This window comes from Canis aureus, chromosome 5 (assembly GCF_053574225.1).
Source record: "Canis aureus isolate CA01 chromosome 5, VMU_Caureus_v.1.0, whole genome shotgun sequence".
NCBI lineage: Eukaryota > Metazoa > Chordata > Mammalia > Carnivora > Canidae > Canis > Canis aureus.
The window spans coordinates 77,961,589-77,981,745 of record NC_135615.1 but is presented as its reverse complement, the minus strand read 5'-3'; the positions used below and the strand labels follow the sequence as shown (position 1 = coordinate 77,981,745).

Here is a 20,157-nt window from a genome sequence, read left to right as displayed (position 1 = left end):
GCTATAGTGATTTGACGTTTTTAAAAAGGAAGCTAATGTAGGATAGAGACATGTCTGGCCTAGTTATTTCCACGTTGCTGAAGCTGGCATTGTAGGTGTTGCAAAGCCAAAGTCTTCCATGGTTGCTTGCCCCCTTCCCATGTGTGGGTCATCTGCTGATATTTTAATATGTGAAATTACTAATTAGTAATACATGTCAAATGCTTTATAGAACAGTCTTAATTAAATTGCAACTTGACTTTGAAATGACCACCTTTGTAGTTACAGCTAAATTTGACTGTATTTGTAGTAAGAACAATGAGTACTATAATTATTTTGGCAATAGAAAAATTCATGTGCTCTTCTCTAAGTGGTATGGAATTGTTCCTGTTTAAAATTTATATTGACTAAAATAAAATAAAATAAAATAAAATAAAATAAAATAAAATAAAATTTATATTGTCTTGAAAAGTGCCTTTAATCATTCAAGAATAATAGCTAACACTTAGTAAGCATTTATTGTATGCCAGGCAGTGTTCTAAATTCTTTACATATATTATTGTATTCAATCAACGTACCCTATGAAGAAGGCCTTATTACTATTTTCATTTTTGGAGGGAAAACAGCCACAGAGAAGTTAGACCCAGTCTGACTTGTGAACTAATGCTTTTAACTGGGGACCCACAACCAGTTTCTAACATTGCTGAGCTTAGATCAGGAAGCCTAAGAAATGGAAGATTTATGGAAATAAAGAAAGGGGAAGAGCAAACTCTGTCTTACTAATTCTTCCCTTCTCCCCAATAAAATTTAGTAGTTTGCAGGGTGAAGAAACAGGAAATGAACTTAACTCCTGTTTCTTGCTTCCTCTTCTCCCTTCCTCTTCCCAGTGCTGGCAGCTGTTATAGGTATATACTTGCCACTCCATTTGCAGTGATCATGTTTTTTAATCACTGTTACTTTTCAGGAGAGGTAGTGACCAGTATAGTATTTTAGAGTAGGTGCATGGCAGTCATACCACTAGGGTTTAAATTCTAATTCTGCTGTTAACTACCTGAGTAATCTTGGTCTACTTAACTTTACTGTGCTTCATTTTTCTTACCTGCAAAATGGGGATAATATAGTACATACCTTGTAGGGTTGTTGGGAAGATGAAATGTACAAAAATAGGTAATATGTTTGGAACATATATAGCACATATTAAGTGCTATGTAAGTGTTTGCTATTATTATTATTATTATTATTATTATTATTATTATTATTGAGAGCACTTTTAGGTTGAACTAATAATTGAAATGCCTCTGAAGTATCTTGGTTCATGCTTTCTCAATATGTAATGTGAGTTTTTCATTAGTAAATGAAATGTAATGTAAATGTGAAATGCCTGGCTAATACAACTAATTCATGTTGGTAATTTTGATTCTAGTTTAAGAAAATCACTTCTAGGTGATCTGAAATGCCAGTAGTGTTTATCTTTGCTTAGATTCTTGTGTTACTGGTATTCCTCGTCATGCTGTCATGTAAGATAGTAGTTCTCAAGCTTTATTATACGTTAGAATGACGTAGGGAGTGTTGAATTCTGATTTATTCGATTTGGGGTTTGGATCTGGGAATCTGAATTGTTAAACCCATTCGAGGTAATTCTGGTGGTCTGATAATTTTGGAATTGCTCATTTAGAGGCTAAATTCAAACATGTAGGCAGTGATGATTTGTAAACTAAAAACATTTATTTTGGCATTTAACAGTAGTGATTGGGTCTGTTCTTATACTAAATTATTTTGTTAACACCTGTTAGGTAACTTATTTTTAGAAACTACTCGTTAAATACATAAATAAGATACAGGAAATAGAAAAAAAATAATACAGAAGTCTTCACACTTGATCTTAGCCAAAAGGCAAAGAAGCAATTAATACAGAAGTCTTCAGATGAAGAAGTAGTTGGGTGGATTTCTTGTTTCGTGTGTGTGTGTGTGTGTGTGTGTGTGTGTGATTAGCTAAATAGCAAATATATTCAGTTCATTTTAACTTAATGTTTTTGGTGTACCAGCTTGTGCAAAGTATGAAAAGTTTTGATTAGGTAATAATCCACCAAAGAGAAAAAGTACTAAGTTTTGACCCACTGGATGAAAATAGGTGTGAAGTAGGATTGATTTAACTACCACACTTAGTAGATGAATTTATGTATATTGGGTATGTGCTGTGAGCTGTAAAGTCCTTTTATGTTATTTAATTTTTATTACAACTATGCAAGGTGTTGACATAATTCTGTATTACAAATAAGAACTTTTAGGCAAAAAGAGGTGAAGACCCTTGTCCAGATCACAAGTAAGTGCTGAACAGAGATTAAAACTCAGAGTTTTCCTGACTTCAAAGTTAAGAAAATTATTTATATGTGAAGCTTATGGATTTTGGATAGGTTTTCCAACTTTTTAGGCAGGACACACAAAGAGTGGCCCCCCAAAGAGTGGCTTGGGGGCTGGTTCTTTTGCTGGGACAAGAAAAGATAGAAACTTCTAAAAGTTCTCAAAGTAGTAATGTTTGTTTAATGATCTAGCCAAACTATATGCAGGGCACATCTCTATTACACGAATCCATTATCTTCCATTGGAAAATCTTAAAAAAGATTGCCTTCAGAAAGTCTGTCAGTTAGCTTTAATGAATTTGTGCTTAAGAATGCAGAGAGGGGAAGCACCTAGGTGGCTCAGTTGGTTATGCATCTGACTCTTGATTTTGGTTTGGGTCTTGATCTCAAGGTCATGAGTTCAAGCCCAGGATATGCTGGGTGTGAAGATTACTTAAAAAAAAAAAAAAAAAAAGAATGCAGACAGATTTATGAGCCCATTTGAAATATTGTTACCTTTGTTCCTAAACTTACATTGTAGATTTCTTCTGGTACAAATTGTGTTGTATCCATGTGTTTTACTTTATAGTTGAAAGTTTCCTGGTGGCCAGAATGATCTCTCTCTCTCTTAAAGGTTTATTTATTTGAGAGAGAGAGAATGGTTCCCAACGTGGGGCTTGATCTCACAACCCATGAGATCATGGCCTGAGCCGAAACCAAGCGTTGGGCACATTTAACAACTGAGCCACCCAGGCACCCCAAGAATGATCTCATTAACATCTTCTTATTCTTGCTGATATGAGAGAGAGGTACTGCATTTAAGGCTTCCACAGAAAGAACCAGTATTCTGAGACTACTATTTTTGTGAATGGCCTGCTGAGGACAGCTAATTTGGGTGGAATTTCCAAACATATTTATAATATAGAAAAAAGGAAATTCAGTGTGAATCAGATTTAAATGATTCTTTTTAAATACAGTTATTAATGAAATCTCTTTTTTGGAATGTTTTAGACCAGCTCCGATCTTGTCCATCATAGGTTGTGATAGTTGTGATTGTGATTTCACACGAGACAGTCATAGCTCTGATCATGGGAACTTTTTTGTTTTCAGTTTCCTCTTATTCCCTCAGGAGTCCTAATGAAAATTTCAAGAAGCAATGGTCTTCTTCCACTAGGAGTTCAGAGCTGTGGCCTATGATTTTATATTTGTTTGTTAGTATGGGTTATAAGTCTTAAAAGTGAATACCAGATATAGGATGAAGATAAGGAGCTTCATATTTGGGTATGACAATTAATTTGATTGCAACCACAATTAAAATTTAGGAGGAGGAGGCAGCCCAGGTGGCTCAGCAGTTTAGCGCCGCCTTCGGCCCAGGGCATAATCCTAGGGACCCGGAATCGAGTCCCATGTCGGGCTCCTTGCATGGAGCCTGCTTCTCCCTCTGTCTGTCTGTCGCTCTGTCTCTCATGAATAAATAAAATCTTTAAAAATAAATAAATAAAATTTAGGAGGAGGTTTTATCTTAGATGTTTTTGAGTCAGAGTCTCAAAAGTGATCAGCTTAACTGTGAAGTTACTTGATAAATCCAGATATTACTATAATTTCAGTGATTCTAAGACCTTTTTCTCCCACATTTAGCCCTTTTAAATTTAGGTTGTATTTAAAAACTATTGGCTTCTTAGAATCTATGAAATATAGTAATTAGGATATCAATTCTGCTGCTGTAACATAGAAATCCAAACTACTAGGGACTTAATGAAAGAGAGGTTTCTTTCTATCCTGTGTAAAAGTCCTGAAGGCAATCCAGGGCTAGTCCTTCTTATTGTGTTACTCATCCTTAACATCTAATTTGTGTCTTGTGGTTCAGTATGACTGCTTCAGCTCTCATCATCATGTCTGTATTCTAGCCTACAGGCTGGAACAGGGAGACTATTCCCTTGCTTTTAAGGCTAGTCCTGAAAGTTGCATCCATCATTTCCACTCCCATTAATCACAGTGGTCACATCCAGCTGCAAAGGAATTTAGGAAACGTAGTCTGTTTTTACTGGGGACCATATGCTTTGGTGAAAATTCTTTTGCTAAAAAAGAAAGGAAGAAATGGTAGACTGCTAGCAGTCTCTTCCACAGTGGTCAGCCATTACTTTCTGCCCAGTATTTATGATTAAACTCTATATTAAAAAGTCACCTGGTAATAATGATTGGGAGAAGTAGAAGGTATAAGAACTGAACTTGAAATAGATTTGTAGGCATCTGGAAAATATTCTGTAGAATGATCAGAATTCTGTTTACCTTTCTTTTCTTCACTGTGAGTTGAAGAGAAATTCTATAGGAGAGCTTTTTTTTTTTTTTTTCCAGCAGAACGTTTATGCTTTTCTTCAGTGATGGATTCAGGAACCATGAGAAGACAGCTGTTTCCTCTTTTTTATTGTTATGTAAAACACTTTTTGCAAAACACATTCTTTAGGAGTAATTCTTTACACTTAGTACTCAGTGTGCTTAGTTATTTTGATAAATAATTTTGATTTAGTTTAGAAATTAAGATTTTAACCTTTAGTGCTGTACTAGTATGAGTGATTCTGTAGTGCATTGTAAGGAAAAGAGAAGGAGCAAGATAAAAGGTTAAATAAAGAGAAATATAATAGGATGATTTTGAGGAAAGAGAGAGTGTATATTTCCTTTATGTTACTCCTAATGTATGTATAGAGATGTTAATAGATATTTATATTAAGAGTACTGTAGGATGACGTAGGCATGACATCCAGCCCAGAGTTAGGTGGTTCTGACATTTTTATGGTTAGTAAGGTGGTTGCTCTCGCCACTAAGAAATTGTAATCCCTTCAGGATTGTAATTGAAATAGGACTTTATCTTAAAATGTAGGTATACAGAGCATGATGTTTCTTCATTCTTCCCAAAAAACTTAAAAGTTTTCATTGATGGGATGCCCAGGTGGCTCAGTTGGTTGGGCATCTCTGGCTCTTGGTTTCAGCTCAGGTCATGATCTCAGGGTCCTGGGATCGAGCCCGCTTTGTGCTCCATGCTCAGTGGGGAGTCTGCTTGAAGATTTTCTCCCTCTTCCTCTGCCCTTCCTCCTGTGAACACACTGTCAAAGATAAATAATTTTATTTTTATTTGATTTATTTATTTTTTATAAAGTTATTTATTTATTTGAGAGAGAGCATGCACACAAGCAGTGGGAGGAGCAGAGGGAGAGGGAGGAGCAGAGGGAGAGGGAGAAGCAGGCTCCCCACTGAGCAAGGAGTCCGAAGTGGGGCTTGATCCCATTATCCTGGGATCACAACCTGAGCCGAAGGCAGATGCTTAACCAACTGAGCTACCCAGGCGCCCCAAATAAATTTTTTCTTAAGTTTTCATTGACTATAAGATGCCATTTATCGTAATTTCTTAGATGTCAAAATGTGGGGAAAAAATGATAATGATTTTAAGAATCCTTCAGTAGAGACATGTTCTGATTTTAAAGATGTTTATTTACAGAATATTTATTAGAGAGCTTGTGAGTGGGCATGAATGGGGGAGGGGCAGAGGGAGTACATCAGTGTGTTTTAGAGTGATGTGACTCTTCATTATAAAAATGTAGGTTTTAATCTTTCCATGCCATGAATATTGAATTAGTAACTAGGCAACCTGGTGTTAAAATAGCTGCTAAGACTGGGGATCACCTTGACCTTTCCAATTCCTCATATTGCTTTTCTCTTTGCGGTGGTGCTCTTTAGCTTGTTGGTTAAAGCTGGGTAACAATAGCTGTAAGATTGGATAAATGGACCATTCTTTAAATCAGTGACGTCAGTATTGCAGTCTAGGACACATACATCTGAAGGAAAAGTTTCACACAGTCATACTTGGCTCACTACATGGGATTCATTCTTTTTTTTTTTTTTTTTTTTAATTTATTTTTTTAATTTATTTTTTTATTTATGATAGTCACAGAGAGAGGGAGAGAAAGAGAGACAGGCAGAGGGAGAAGCAGGCTCCATGCACCGGGAGCCCGACGCGGGACTCGATCCCGGATCTCCAGGATCGCGCCCTGGGCCAAAGGCAGGCGCCAAACCGCTGCGCCACCCAGGGATCCCTTTTTTTTTTTTTTAAAAGATTTTATTTATTTATTCATGATAGTTACACAGAGAGAGACAGAGAGGCAGAGACACAGGCAGAGGGAGAAGCAGGCTCCATGCAGGGAGCCCGACGTGGGATTCGATCCTGGGTCTCCAGGATCGTGCCCCAGGCCAAAGGCAGGCGCCAAACCGCTGCGCCACCCAGGGATCCCTACATGGGATTCATTCTGAAATAGCTTCTTTCTTTCCTTTTTTATTTTTAATTTTTAAATTTTTTATTAAAGAGAGCATACATGCAGTGGGGAGGGGCAGAGAGAGAGAGGGTAAGAGAGAATCCCAAGGAGGCTCTACATCCAGCATGGAGCTTGACACAGGGCTTGATCTTGCAACTCTGACATCATGACCTGAGCCAGAATCAAGTCAGACACTTAACTGACTGAGATACCCAGGTGTCCCCTCCTCTTTCATTATAGAAATAAATATGCTCCTCTTTACACTATTTTGAACTTTAAAAAGAAAACCATTTATGTTGGAAACCATCAGAGATGAGAAACTTAGAAAATTGACTCTTATTGTTACTTTGAGCTAGTCACTATTTCTCTTTTTAGGTTCTTTCTTAGTTGGGGTGCTAGTGCTGTTTTTGGTCTGAGTGAGTGAATCTATTGCTAGTAGAAGAAAAAAAATACACGTATCACTACGAATGAAACCGGTATCTTTCATCTTTTTGTAGGTCATCATCGAATTTGATATATTTAAAGTGGATACAAAACTGTTTCAGCAATGCAGACAATTAAGTGCGTTGTTGTGGGCGATGGTGCCGTTGGTAAAACATGTCTCCTGATATCCTACACAACAAACAAATTTCCATCTGAGTATGTACCGACTGTAAGTATAAAGGCTTCCATCTGTTAGTGAAATATATTGTTTGAATATCTTGAAAACTGTGTGTACTGAAATTTCTTTGTTGTTTGCCTTTGTGTCCTGTTTTTAAAGATCTTCTCATGGGTAAATTATATACACTTTAAAATTAATGGCTGAAAAATCAGTGAAGAGTCAGAAGGGGTGACACAAGGGTATGCAAGAAGTGCTGGGAGACAAAACTCCAATAGACAAGATTCTAAAGAGTGGTGGTCTCAGTTTGGAGAAGTATGCTCTATGTCTTGGAATGAGGTGACTTTTTTTTTTTTTTTTGTAACTTGGCCAATGAGTAATCAGAGCTTGGAGGTCTGGGATGCTTTTTGGGACCTTGTAACTTCAGAGAAAGTAGTGTCTGTCTTCATTTATTCTCCTTAGGGGATAGAAGAGAATCTCATGGAGCCGATGTCTTAGCAGTAATGGAGCTCCAAATTGGTTTTTAAGGCAGAGACCTGTTTTTGTTATGAGAACACTAACAGAAGCCTCTGGGGATCCTCTCACACAAACGCTTTTTATCAGCTCCTTAGAAGAGTAGAGGGAAAATGGAAATAATAAAGATGATGAAGAGGGAGAGGAGAATTATTTAGAGTAACACTCACTTGTGAAAGAATGTATTTGGGGATCTGTTTGTCCCAGGTTGGGTGACCCATCCCAGTGGTATAATTATGTTAAACACAGACGTTCCTTCAGTAATGAGGGCCGAGCTAAGGGTTGGCCTGGCTTGGCAATGACCACCTCTGTTAAGTGAGTTATTTTAGGGGTTATGAAGAACATCTATATAATTAAAATGGGGTTAGTGTTGTTTAGAAGTAAAAAGGAAGAAAATGGATACTTTAGGTTAATCTTGAGAGACATGAACATTGATAAGAGGATGAGTATAGGTTAAGGGTTTGGTGGTTATGTTTAATTAGAATTGACAATCTGTAATATCTCAAAGTAGGTAAAGTGATTGAGGTAGGCCAAGGCTGTAGGAACAAGGAAGGTTAGATTTCTTGGAGGGGGAGAATTTGAAGATATAATTCAATATAAAGTCATATTTTTGGGTTGGCCCATTTGGGGACAAGGTAAGTGAAAGAAGTTCTGAGATTGAGAGGGACTTTTAGGGGACTTTCAGAGATTCGTGAATCTTGTTTCACCATGAGGGCAGCTATTGGAATTTTGGCATTTCAGTTTCCATTAAAGTTACTGTCTTGTAAACCTGATTTCTAAGCCTGTGTTATGACTTTGGTCACAAGGTGTTCTATTTAAGACGGGTTGGTAGATATTTCATACATGTGTTTGTATGTGGGTCTCTGGAGGAGGGTTAGATGTGACTTAAAATAATGTGTGGTTGAGAGCTTAACCACATTCATTATAATTTTCCTTGTTCTTGGTAGCAAGAATTGACTTTCCTTTAACTACCACCTGCCCCATGCCCTTGCTTCCACTCTTGTTTACATTTAAACAATTCATTAAAGCCTGAACCAGAAGGTTAGAGTTAGATAAAACAGGGCTGATCTGAAAATATAACATCCTTCTAGTTGGGAGATTGCTTTTCATTTGTCAATTCAGAGGAATCTAGGAATTAGTGTTGGGTCTTTTCCATTTAACACCATTTCTTCCCATTTTCACAAATAATTTAGCACAACCAATATTAGTATATACTGAGTTTGTCATGAGTTTTACAGTGTTCAAAAATAAAAGCATCTAGTCACAGAAGATCTCTTAGGTCATGTGGTTTCTATCCAGTAACGTAAGTTTTATTCATGAAATCTCAAATAACCTGCCAGCCTTTTCTTGGACACTTTTCTTGACCTTGAAGGAACCTTTATTTCTCTCTAATGGGCTTGTTTTGCAATAAGGCACTTCTTATCTTGAACCCTGAAAGGAAAAAAATTATCATGGATCTAGGATATTTAACTATTTAACTCTAGGTTAAAATGAAATGATCTGTGAAGAATTAATTTCTTGGAAATCAGATTGAACATTAAGGTAAACTATAAACTTACTGTCTCAAAGCTTTAAACTTGAACAGGATCATTTTGTATAGCTAGGGGATTTTGCTTCTGTGACACCTCTGGCTTTACTGTGGGTAGAGTAGACATCCCAGAATATGTCCCCTGTCACTTTTTCCAAGAATCATTTAGTTCATGTCAGGGGTTAGTTGGGAAGGTTGGTTATATAAGAACCACATGGACTAAGATAGGATTAAGTCTTAGGAAAGGAATATTGCCTTTACTTAAGATTTGCCCTATCTCATTTTGATCATCCCCTTGCATACTAACAGTATTGTATTTTTGTGTTTTTAGGTTTTTGACAACTATGCAGTCACGGTTATGATTGGTGGAGAGCCATATACCCTTGGACTTTTTGATACTGCAGGTGAAAACTTGATGTCTTTTATTTTTAGTCTATAACTATTAACAGTTGCGGGTTGTCTTTTTTTGTGGACATTTTGGGAAGCTAGCATATTAGCAAACTACTTGGCCTTTTGTTAATAATTGGCAGGATTGAATAGTGTGATGGTTGATGTTTGACTCAAGAGGCAGTCCCAGTCCTGGCATTGCAATAGGAGTTTGGAGTTCCTTGGGTGGATGGTGTGGAAGGAGATAAAGTAGGGCAAGAACAAAGTACATTAGGCAAGCTGTATTATCAGTCTTTGAAATTTGAAGGTTTACTTAGGATTTATGGCTGTATAATATATGCACAGATAGCTTCTTATACAGAGAGCTTGTTATTCTATACTACACTTGAAAATACTTTGGATGTGAACCAATATTTAGCTCACATTGTTGAACATTTGTGGTCAACTTTTGAAATTTAGGGAATAAATTGCTTTCTTCGTTAAGTGTACCCAATTCCTCAGTGTTATTTCCTCTTTGTTTTAACAGTGACTATACATCTTAATATCTGACTTCTCTCTTTGCAGTCTCTGTAATTATCAGCTTAATTAGCCAAAGGAAAATTTCAGAAAGATAATGTTTGGTATTTAGGAATTCTAAGTGTTTCACTTTTTATGAGTTAGCCTCTCCTTGTCTGCTTTCTGACATATAGCTCTTAGGGAGTATCTTACACTGCTCACTTTGGAGGGACTGTCTAGATTTAGTTGGGAGGGTAAAATGGAGAGATAGTAGTAAGCAGTTCAGTTTAGAGACCAGTGGCTTCCTGAAGGTGGTTTAGACCTTTAGAATATTTATGAATCAAAAATTACAAGAGTAATGGTATACTGGAGGAAACTTGAAAATAGAAAAAATGATGACTTCATTTCATGATAGATAGGTGAGGGATTTTTCTGTGTTTTTTTGTGTGCCCTTGGAGGCAATCTATGCGCAGAAAAAAGATAATTTATTGTCTCTCGGGGTTAAAAATTAATTTAAAATTTTAGTTTTGAATTTCAAATCAGTAATCAGTTTAATTTTACTGACTGTATGGCCATGTAATTTCCACCATAATCAAGATCTATCCCCTAAAACATTGCGTTGAACTCTTGAAGAGCCCCTTCTCGATTTGGCCTCAGGCAGTCCCAGATGTGCTTTCTGTCACTGTGCTTTTTTTGCTTTTTTGGAATTTCATATAAATGAAATTCTGGAATATGGAGTCTTTTGTGCTTGATTTCTTTCACTTAGCATCATGTTTTTGAGATTCATCTATTTGTATGTATCAATACTTTTTAAAAAAATTGCTGAGTACTAGTCCATACTGTGAATATAGCACAATTTGATTATCCATCTACAAGTTGATGGATATTTGGGTTCCAGTTTTAAGCTATGTGAATAGTGGTGCTGTGCACATTTGTATTCAAGTTTTTGTATGGACATATTTTATTTCTCTTTAGTACGTAGTTTTGGAGTGGGTAAACCTTTAAATTTGTTGTATAACAATACATTTTTTAATTAAAATAGTCACTTTTTAAAAAAAGATTATTTATTCATGAGAGACACAGGCAGAGAGAGAAACAGGCTCCCTGCGAGGAGCCTGATATGAGACTGGATCCCTGACCCTGGGATCATGCCCTGAGCCAAAGGCAGGCGCTCAACCACTGAGCCACCCAGGTGTCCCTAAAATAGTCACTTTTAATGAATCATTTTCAAGGTGGCCAAGTGTCCTTTGATTAATATTGGTTTATTAACTTATATTGACAAGACTTTAGTCCCAGTCAGCCTCATTTACAACTGTGTTAAATTTTTTCCAGCACTTTAAATTGTGTTTTTATTTATTTTTTTTATAAAAGTAGTTCTTTCTTTCTTTTTTTTTTTTTTTAATATTTTATTTACTTATTCATGAGAGACACAGAGACAGAAGCAAGGCTCCATGAAAGGAGCCTGATACAGGACTTGATCCTGGGACTCCGGGATCACGCCCTGAGACAAAGGTGGACACTCAACCGCTGAGCCACCCAGGTGTCCCTAAATTGCATTTTTAAATTTAATATATTCAGTTTTCTGTTTTAATCAATTCAGTTTGCTTGGTCTGACAGTGAACATTCCCATACTTTTACACACATAGCCTCAGTAAGCCTGATAGCTTATTATTTCCTGTATTTATGTTTTAATTTATCATAAACAGTGTTATTTATAACCTTTATAAAATTCTTAACATTTTTCAACAAAAAAATCTCAAGGTTAAGATCAGTTACTCAGTTACACATTTTAAATTGGAATCAGAACAAACTTGTCATGTTCCTTAATATAGCAGATTATTTTGAATATTATAGGCACTGGGTGTTAGAAAGGATAGATTGTTCCTAAATGTAATTGAAAATTAACAGTAATAGTATTTGATTTTTTTCATCTTTATATTAGATTCTGAATCTTTCTGGGGATTAAAAACATTCACTAAGGAAATGATTTTACCAACCCAGGCAATTTGGGGGGTTTCCATCTTCGCTTTTGAGGTCACTCTAAGCCAGAGATACTTTTTTTTTGACAGGCATTGGAGAATTGGGGCAGTAGGCATCCACGTGAGTTTCTATCTTTGATACACTTAAGAGGAGACTTGTATACTTCTGCAGAGGCCTTAATCTCAGAGCCCTTGTCCTTAGTTCAAGTCATGCCATTAACTTAGTTTTCTTTCTGCTAAAGCTTTCATCCCCACTGAGATGGCCTCAGACTGTTCGATTGTGTTTAATCTGCTTTTTGTTATTTTGTTCTGAATTTTTTTTATAGCTTTTCCTATCTCACCTGTGGCTAAAACTCATTCTCTCTTTCTCTTTCTCTCTCTCTCTTTTTTTTTTTTTTAGTGTGAAATAAAAACTGACAAGGGAGAACTATACTTTTCATACTTCTAAACAAAGCTGATGGCTGATGTATAAGGAGTTTGGGAGGTGCTGGCTGCAACTCTTACAGTTATATTTAATACCATTTAAGATCAGAGATGGGGGGACATCTGGCTGACTCAGTCGGTAGAGCATACAACTTTTGATCTCAGGGTCATGAGTTCAAGCCTAGGTTGGGGGTAGAGCCTACTTAAAAGGGAAAAAAAAAAGAACATGGAGCTCTGTCTTGTGAGGTTTTTATTTATCTCTGTGATCTTGTGAGGTTTTTATTTATCTCTGTGATCATATTCTTGTTCATGAGTTCCCTCCATAGTTATTTTCTTCTTTCTTTTTCCTTCACATGTTGTTCTATTGTGTATTTTGTTCTATATTTAGCTTTTTTTACTTAATGTGTTTATCATACTCTTTCCCATGTTGCATAATCACCCCACTGTCCGTTCCTTTCTGTGTGAGACTTTTAAATGTTACTCTTTATTACAAAGATGCAGGTTTTACTTATTATAGGGGAAAATAATAAAAATATAGATAAAAGAAAATGAAAAAGCATCTGTATTCAGAGACTGCCACATTTTAGTGTATGTCCTAAACAGAGCTCCTCCTATACATTTACTGTATTTATCCTTAGGGAAAGGGGCTGTTACTATCGCCCCCCCCCATCCCTTTAGCATCTTTTTTCTCTTAAATAATGTGGTGATGTCTATCAAGGTTGTACTTATATGTCAGTCTTCATGGTGACATAGTAGTTTGTTGTATGGCAGATCACACCATGGTTTAGTTTCTTCTGTTAAAATTTGGGGTCTGTTTGTGGTATTTTATATTAAGACCTTTTCTCTGGTCAAACGTTTTTATATTTTGACATACATTCTTTTTTGTTACTACCTTTTTTTTTTTTTTTCCCCCAAGTAGGCTCCACACCCAGCATAGAGCCCAATGTGTGATTTGAACTCAGAACCCTGAGATCAAGACCTGAACTGAGGTCAAGAGTCAGACCTTTAACCAACTGAGCCACCCAGGCACTCCCCTTTTTGTCACTTTTTATCCTGATTGAATTTCAGACTTTTCAGAATTTCAGAATAGTTGCCAGTACAAAGAACTCCTTAACCAGATTTACCACTTTTTAACGTGACTTTCTCTCGCTCTGTGTGCATGTTGTTTTTGTTTCTAAACCTTTTAGGAGTAAGTTGTACACATCCTGCCCTTTTGCTTTTAATGCTTCAGTGTATGTATTTTTTAAGAGCAAGGATATTATCTAACGGTATACTTACTAAATGCAGGAAATTTTAACATTATATACAGCATTTAAAATTTTAATCTACAGTCAGTACATAATTCTCTCATAGCAAATGTTTTTTCTGGTACATGTTCTGATTTAGTATCCTATATTACATGTAGTGGTTACTCTCTTTAGTATCCTTTAAGGATACTAAATAAGAATATCCTTACTAAATAAGAAGAATATCTTAAGAATATCTTACTAAATAAGAAGAAATAAATAAGGAACCTCAGCCCCTCACAGCCATCGGCATTTTTTAAGGAAACATGCCAGTTATTTTATATAATGTTTCTCAGTTTGAGTTTGTCCATTTCCTTACAAGCGGATTCAGAATATGCATTTTTTTTTAAAGATTTTATTTTATTTATTCATGATAGTCACACAGAGAGAGAGAGGCAGAGACACAGGCAGAGGGAGAAGCAGGCTTGGGAGCCCGATGTGGGATTCGATCCCGGGTCTCCAGGATCGTGCCCCGGGCCTGATGTGGGATTCGATCCCGGGTCTCCAGGATCGTGCAGGGAGCCTGATGTGGGATTCGATCCCGGGTTTCCAGGATCGTGCCTCGGGCCAAAGGCAGGCGCCAAACCGCTGCGCCACCCAGGGATCCCCAGAATATGCATTTTTGGTTTGAATACTGGATTAGTAATGTTATGTCCATCTTACGGTATCACTCTTTGGTAAAATAATTTTGATCATTTGGTTATGGTATTCAGTTTTTCTACTGTATGTTTAGAATTTTTATTTTTAAAATTTTATTTATTTATTTTTAAAAAGATTTTATTTATTTACTCATGAGAGATACAGAGAGGCAGAAACATAGGCAGAGGGATAAGCAGGCTCCCTGCAGGAAGCCCTTTGGGGGACTTGATCCCAGGACACGGGGGATCATGACTTGAGCCAAAGGCTGATACTCAACCACTGAGTCACCCACATGTCCCTGTTTAGAATTTTTATAATTAATAATTTGTGAGAAGATAACTTTAGAACTGTGTGAATACTCTGGTCTCATTAAATGGTTTCTCTCTAGATTTAATAACCACTGACAGGGGTGGTCACATAGGAAGCAGGATCACTAAGTGCCATTAAATTTTGAACAATTGGTTATAGAACATAATGATTAGGTTTGAATCTCTAGTGGTAAATTGTTGTGAAATGTTTAATTTGCTTTCTTCTGGTGTTTATAGTGCCTGCTGGAATTCTCTAAAAATGTGGCTTTTAGCAATATATTCTTATTTTTTATACCATGAGATTCTTTCAGACTTTCATTTGGACCAGAGTCCTCAGTTCAAGCTGACCTTGTTCCTCTTGAATTTCAGTTTTAAATAGATTCTAAGCAAGTGAAAGGTCAGCAACCCATGAGATATATCCCTGATTTTTGGCAAATGTTGGAAGTTAAGCAGTGAGCTGGTGTGCTGTTAGAGTAGGTGTAATATAAGACCTGTCGTCAAAATCTGACTTACATGTAGAGTGAGATTTTCTTGATCATGTTGTGTACCTTAAAGGATGCTAAGTGATGACGTTGCCTCTATTGAGTAATAGCTATTTGTGATATACATAGAGGATACATTTTAGCTGGATAAATTGTGCTTGGATAGTGAAGAATCTTGCTCATCTTAAGGAACCATTCTTTTTCTTTTTCCTTAACTTCATTCTTTTTCCTTAAATGTAGCACTTGAAGCAGAAGTAGAGGTAAGGTAGCATACTTTCTGTTGATTGAACAATTTCATTTCTGATTTTATTTTTCCTTGGGAGAGGAAAAGAAAGGTATATATAGCTTTGAGGGCTAGTTTATCACAAATAAATGGACTGACCAATACTTCTGTTGACCTAGTATTCTAAAAGAATGGCTATGTTAGTTTTCTGTTTCCATCTGAGTAGAAAGTTCCTTGTATGTAACACGTTGGACACTCATTTAGATGCTCTTAGTGGTGCTCAGGAATATAGAGTTGGATCTGTTTTTAATGTGCACTTACACAGATTGATTGCAGTGGCTGAATGATTAAAAATAAAGCCTTTTCTAGTCTAGGCCAGGATTAATTTTTTTGAAATATATTCATTTCAAAAAAGGCTGAAGAACTGATCCAAAATAAGAGACTAAAAAAAAGACATGACAACTAAATGCTATACATGATCCTGTACTGAAAGCAGAAAACACTGGACTTGGTTCAGCTGACAAAGCTGGAATTAGAGATGTTGGAATCAAATTCTACATCAAAGTTAAATTTCTGAAAGTTTATAATTGTTACACAAGAATGCCTCCGTTCTCAGGAAATACATACTTACATTCTCAGGAAATACAAGACTAAATGGCTATGCTGTATATAACTTACTCTCAAACAGTTCAGGGAAAAACAATTCATGTGCGTATTATATTGAAAGAGAATAATAGAGCAAACAGGGCAAAATGCTAATTGGTAAATCTGGTTAAAGGATATATGGAAGCTCCTGGTACAATTCTCTCAACTCTTCTATAGGTTTGAAAATTATTTCCAGATAAAAACTTTTTAAAAATATCTATATACATTTCCATAATCATGAGAGGAGGAGAGGAGATGCCAGGACAGGGTTTAACATTTCATTTTCAAAAATGAGCTATAGTAATCCTGTGAATAGTTAAGGGCAGCCCTGGTGGCCCAGTGGTTTAGCGCCCGCCTTCAGCCGGGGGTGTGATCCTGGAGACCCGGGTCGAGTCCCACGTTGGGCTTCCTGCATGGAAGCTTGCTTCTCCCTCTGCATGTCTCTCTCTCTCTCTCTCTCTCTCTCTCTCTCTCTGTCTGTCTCTATCATGAATAAATAAATAAAATCTTTAAAAAAAATAAAGGAATAGTTAAGTACTTAATGCCACTGGACTGTACACTTAAAAATGGTTAATGATAAATTCTATATTATATATATTTTACCACAATAAAATATTTTTAAAGAGGCAAAAAAAGAGAGTTAAATAAAGAGAGTTAAATACTTGGTAGGCTAGTGAATTTTTTTTCCCCAGCATTGAAAGAGAATACAAGAAGTTAGGGTCACTATCAGAACATGACAATTAAAGATATTACTTGTTATTGCCACTTGAATAAGCAATACATTGTGAATGGTGTAAATAAATAAAGGTATCTATCTTTAGGACAATACAGAGATTAAAATAAAGGTTAAATGAAAAGGGAAAGAGGAGGTTATAAAAAAATAAAATCATCATCAGCTCCTCTAGTACTGATTGCATGCTTACTCTAACAGTATGCTAGGGTCACAGTCAAAGACTTTAAAGATAAGCACTTAGAAGTGTAACTTTCACTTCTTAAATTGTGTAATTACAGACATGAAAGAGATTTATTTTTATTTATTTATTTATTTATTTATTTATTTATTTATTTTTAATTTTTATTTATTTATGATAGTCACAGAGAGAGGCAGAGACACAGGCAGAGGGAGAAGCAGGCTCCATGCACCGGGAGCCCGACGTGGGATTCGATCCCGGGTCTCCAGGATCGTGCCCTAGGCCAAAGGCAGGCGCCAAACCGCTGCGCCACCTAGGGATCCCTGAAAGAGATTTAAAAAGAAATGACTCGACTTAAAGAAAACAAAATCAGCCAAACTCCTTAATTCTCTCAATCTAAATAGCTGGAGCTCTGACACTGGCTGGAGCTCTGACACATTTGACAATATACAAAAGTTCCTATAAAACAAACAAAAAAAATAAGATGGTAGGGTGCCTGGGTGGCTCAGTTGGTTAAGCATCTGTCTTCAGCTCAGGTCATGATCTCAGAGTCCTTTTATTATTTCTTTTTCTTTTCTTTTCTTTCTTTCTTTTTTTTTTTTTTTAAGATTTTATTTATTCATGAGAGAGAGAGGCCTCAGAGACACAGGCAGAGACAGAAGCAGGTTCCATGGAGGGAGCCTAATGTGGGACTCAATCCAGGACTCCAGGATCACGCCCTGGGTGTGAGGGCAGATGCTCAACCGCTGAGCCACCCAGGCATCCCCCTTTTATTATTTCTTAACCAGATCTGAGTAGGATTGATTTAACTATTTCTGTAGCAACAGCTTATTTTTATTACATTATTGTTGTGTTGCTGATGGACGCAAAGATTGAAAACTACACAAATTGGTAATAAACAACTAATGTATAATGATTCATTGCTATTTTCAGGGATTGAAATATTAAATAGAACTAGCTGAGTAAGAATGTTCATTGAGTACTATTATATTACAAAAGCCATACATTTTATTAGATCAGTTAAGTTGCTTTCTCAGTAATGGTCATTGTGCTCTTAGCCATATGCTTAGTCTGTTGACTGACTCATGGTTTTGATGCTGTGAGGACACCAAGATTCAGTTTCTGACTTCTCCAATTTTTTCCCCCCAGGGCAAGAGGATTATGACAGATTACGACCGCTGAGTTATCCACAAACAGATGTATTTCTAGTCTGTTTTTCAGTGGTCTCTCCATCCTCATTTGAAAATGTGAAGGAAAAGGTGAGTTGGTCAGATACCCTTGCCCTGAAAAAGGTGGTCATAGAACTTCTACTGAGTTGTGAAAAGCCTTAGAGTCTTGTGAATTAATGCAGGTGTATTTTTAAAATACTTTTTCTCTAGTGGGTGCCTGAGATAACTCACCACTGTCCAAAGACTCCTTTCTTGCTTGTTGGGACCCAAATTGATCTCCGAGATGACCCCTCTACTATCGAGAAACTTGCCAAGAACAAACAGAAGCCTATCACTCCAGAGACTGCTGAAAAGCTGGCCCGTGACCTGAAGGCGGTCAAGTATGTGGAGTGTTCTGCACTCACACAGGTGAGGACTGTGTAACCCCATGTTTATTTCCAGTTGGGTAGTTTCTTAAGAGTATTAGGATTCGGGGGTTATTTTTAACAGTGGTCTGCAGTGCTCAAGAAAGCTGCCTAGGAAGACTTAGGACCAGCTTCATGGTATATATTCTTTTCCTAAAAGTTTTTTGTTTATGGAGAAAATTATTAGTCTGAATAAAACTCTTAGTTGGTGAGCTCCCGTAATGTACTGACTCATTTGTCGTGGTCAGGGATTGTGTTAAAAAAAATTTATGGGAAAGTTCTAGATTAGCACTAATTTACAAGAAAGTATGTGGATGATCCCCCCCCCCCCGACACTTAAATTTTTAGCTAAATGTATCTGATCTTTTCTTGTCAATTTTGACTGCTAATGCTACAGTTTCTGGGGTAATTCAGCTGACATAGGGAATTAGTTGTAATTGAGACTTTGATGTCAGAGAAAGCTGCTTTGGCTATTTCTTAAGCATGCTTTATAAAAGGATGTCAGTTCCTGTGTGTTTAGAGACATTCCTTCATCATATGATCCTTTCTATCCTTTTGTCCCTTTCTGAATAATTTAATTGGAGCTCCTCTAGTTTAATGGGAAACATCAGATTCTGAGGATAGGGGGCAGTGTTAGAATATTTAGAGAGACCTGTAACTGACCTGTGGTTTCATCTTTTCCACCCTCATGGTTTTACTGACCAATTTTCCCCTTGGAGTACTGTTTTGGGGACAAAGGAAAAAATGGAAATAGCACAGAACTATTTTATTCTATTGGTACTGGTGCTTTTGAGGTTTGAACATTGAGCAAATATGTCTAATTAAAATAGGGCAGGGCTGAAGAGGTTTCTTAAAATTACATTAAATCCACTTTGATTTATCGTGCTTACTTTTTTTTTAGGTAATAGGCTCTTTTTATTAAGTTTTTTAAAAGACATGTATACTGATTGATTATATGTATACTAAGGCAAATAGCATATATAATTACCTATTATGCATGTACTAGGTGTTTAGTATGTATGGCCTAGACATAATTTAATAATCTCCAATTCAGTGCTAGGTTGGATATTTGAAGATAAAATTTTTATGCTTAGCTGGATATTCCACAGGATTACTTCCAGGTCTAAAGTCATTCTCCCAAACCCAACTTTCCTTGGCAGTTCAGTTCTATTGTAAAAGATTTTTTAAAGTTCAGAAGATTTATATCCATAGCACTGAGATTTAGAAAAAAAAAAAAAAAAAGCCCAATGTTTCTGTTTTGATACAGAAAACTGTGAGAGGGGTGTTTGTGTGTGTGCATGTGTGTGTTGGGGAAGGATGTATGTGAAACGTGTGTCAGATTATAACTATATGCATCCGTTGCATACCCTTGTTCTCTAAATATGGGTTGCTTTTGGGGGAAATGGAGGCAAATAGACCATGTGAACCCAGTTCTAGGTCACTGGTGAAGTTTATTTAAAGAACTGGATGCTTCCATTTAAGATTTTCTTACAGTATGAACAGGTTTATACAGTAAGTCACTTTGCAGACAGTAGGAAATTGAAA

General features: G+C 36.5%; 1 protein-coding gene across 4 annotated transcripts in view; it reads left to right on the top strand.

The window, feature by feature from the left end:
* Positions 1–20,157, top strand: part of CDC42 (cell division cycle 42) — a 47,054-nt gene that overhangs the window by 22,258 nt on the left and 4,639 nt on the right. For all 4 annotated transcript variants that reach the window (XM_077899225.1, XM_077899229.1, XM_077899227.1 and 1 more), the window contains exons 2-5: positions 7,120–7,274; positions 9,593–9,665; positions 18,189–18,298; positions 18,419–18,616. In XM_077899225.1, the coding sequence (XP_077755351.1) occupies positions 7,170–7,274; positions 9,593–9,665; positions 18,189–18,298; positions 18,419–18,616 (486 nt within the window). In that variant the 5' untranslated portion in view covers positions 7,120–7,169. The remainder of the gene's footprint in view (positions 1–7,119; positions 7,275–9,592; positions 9,666–18,188; positions 18,299–18,418; positions 18,617–20,157) is intronic.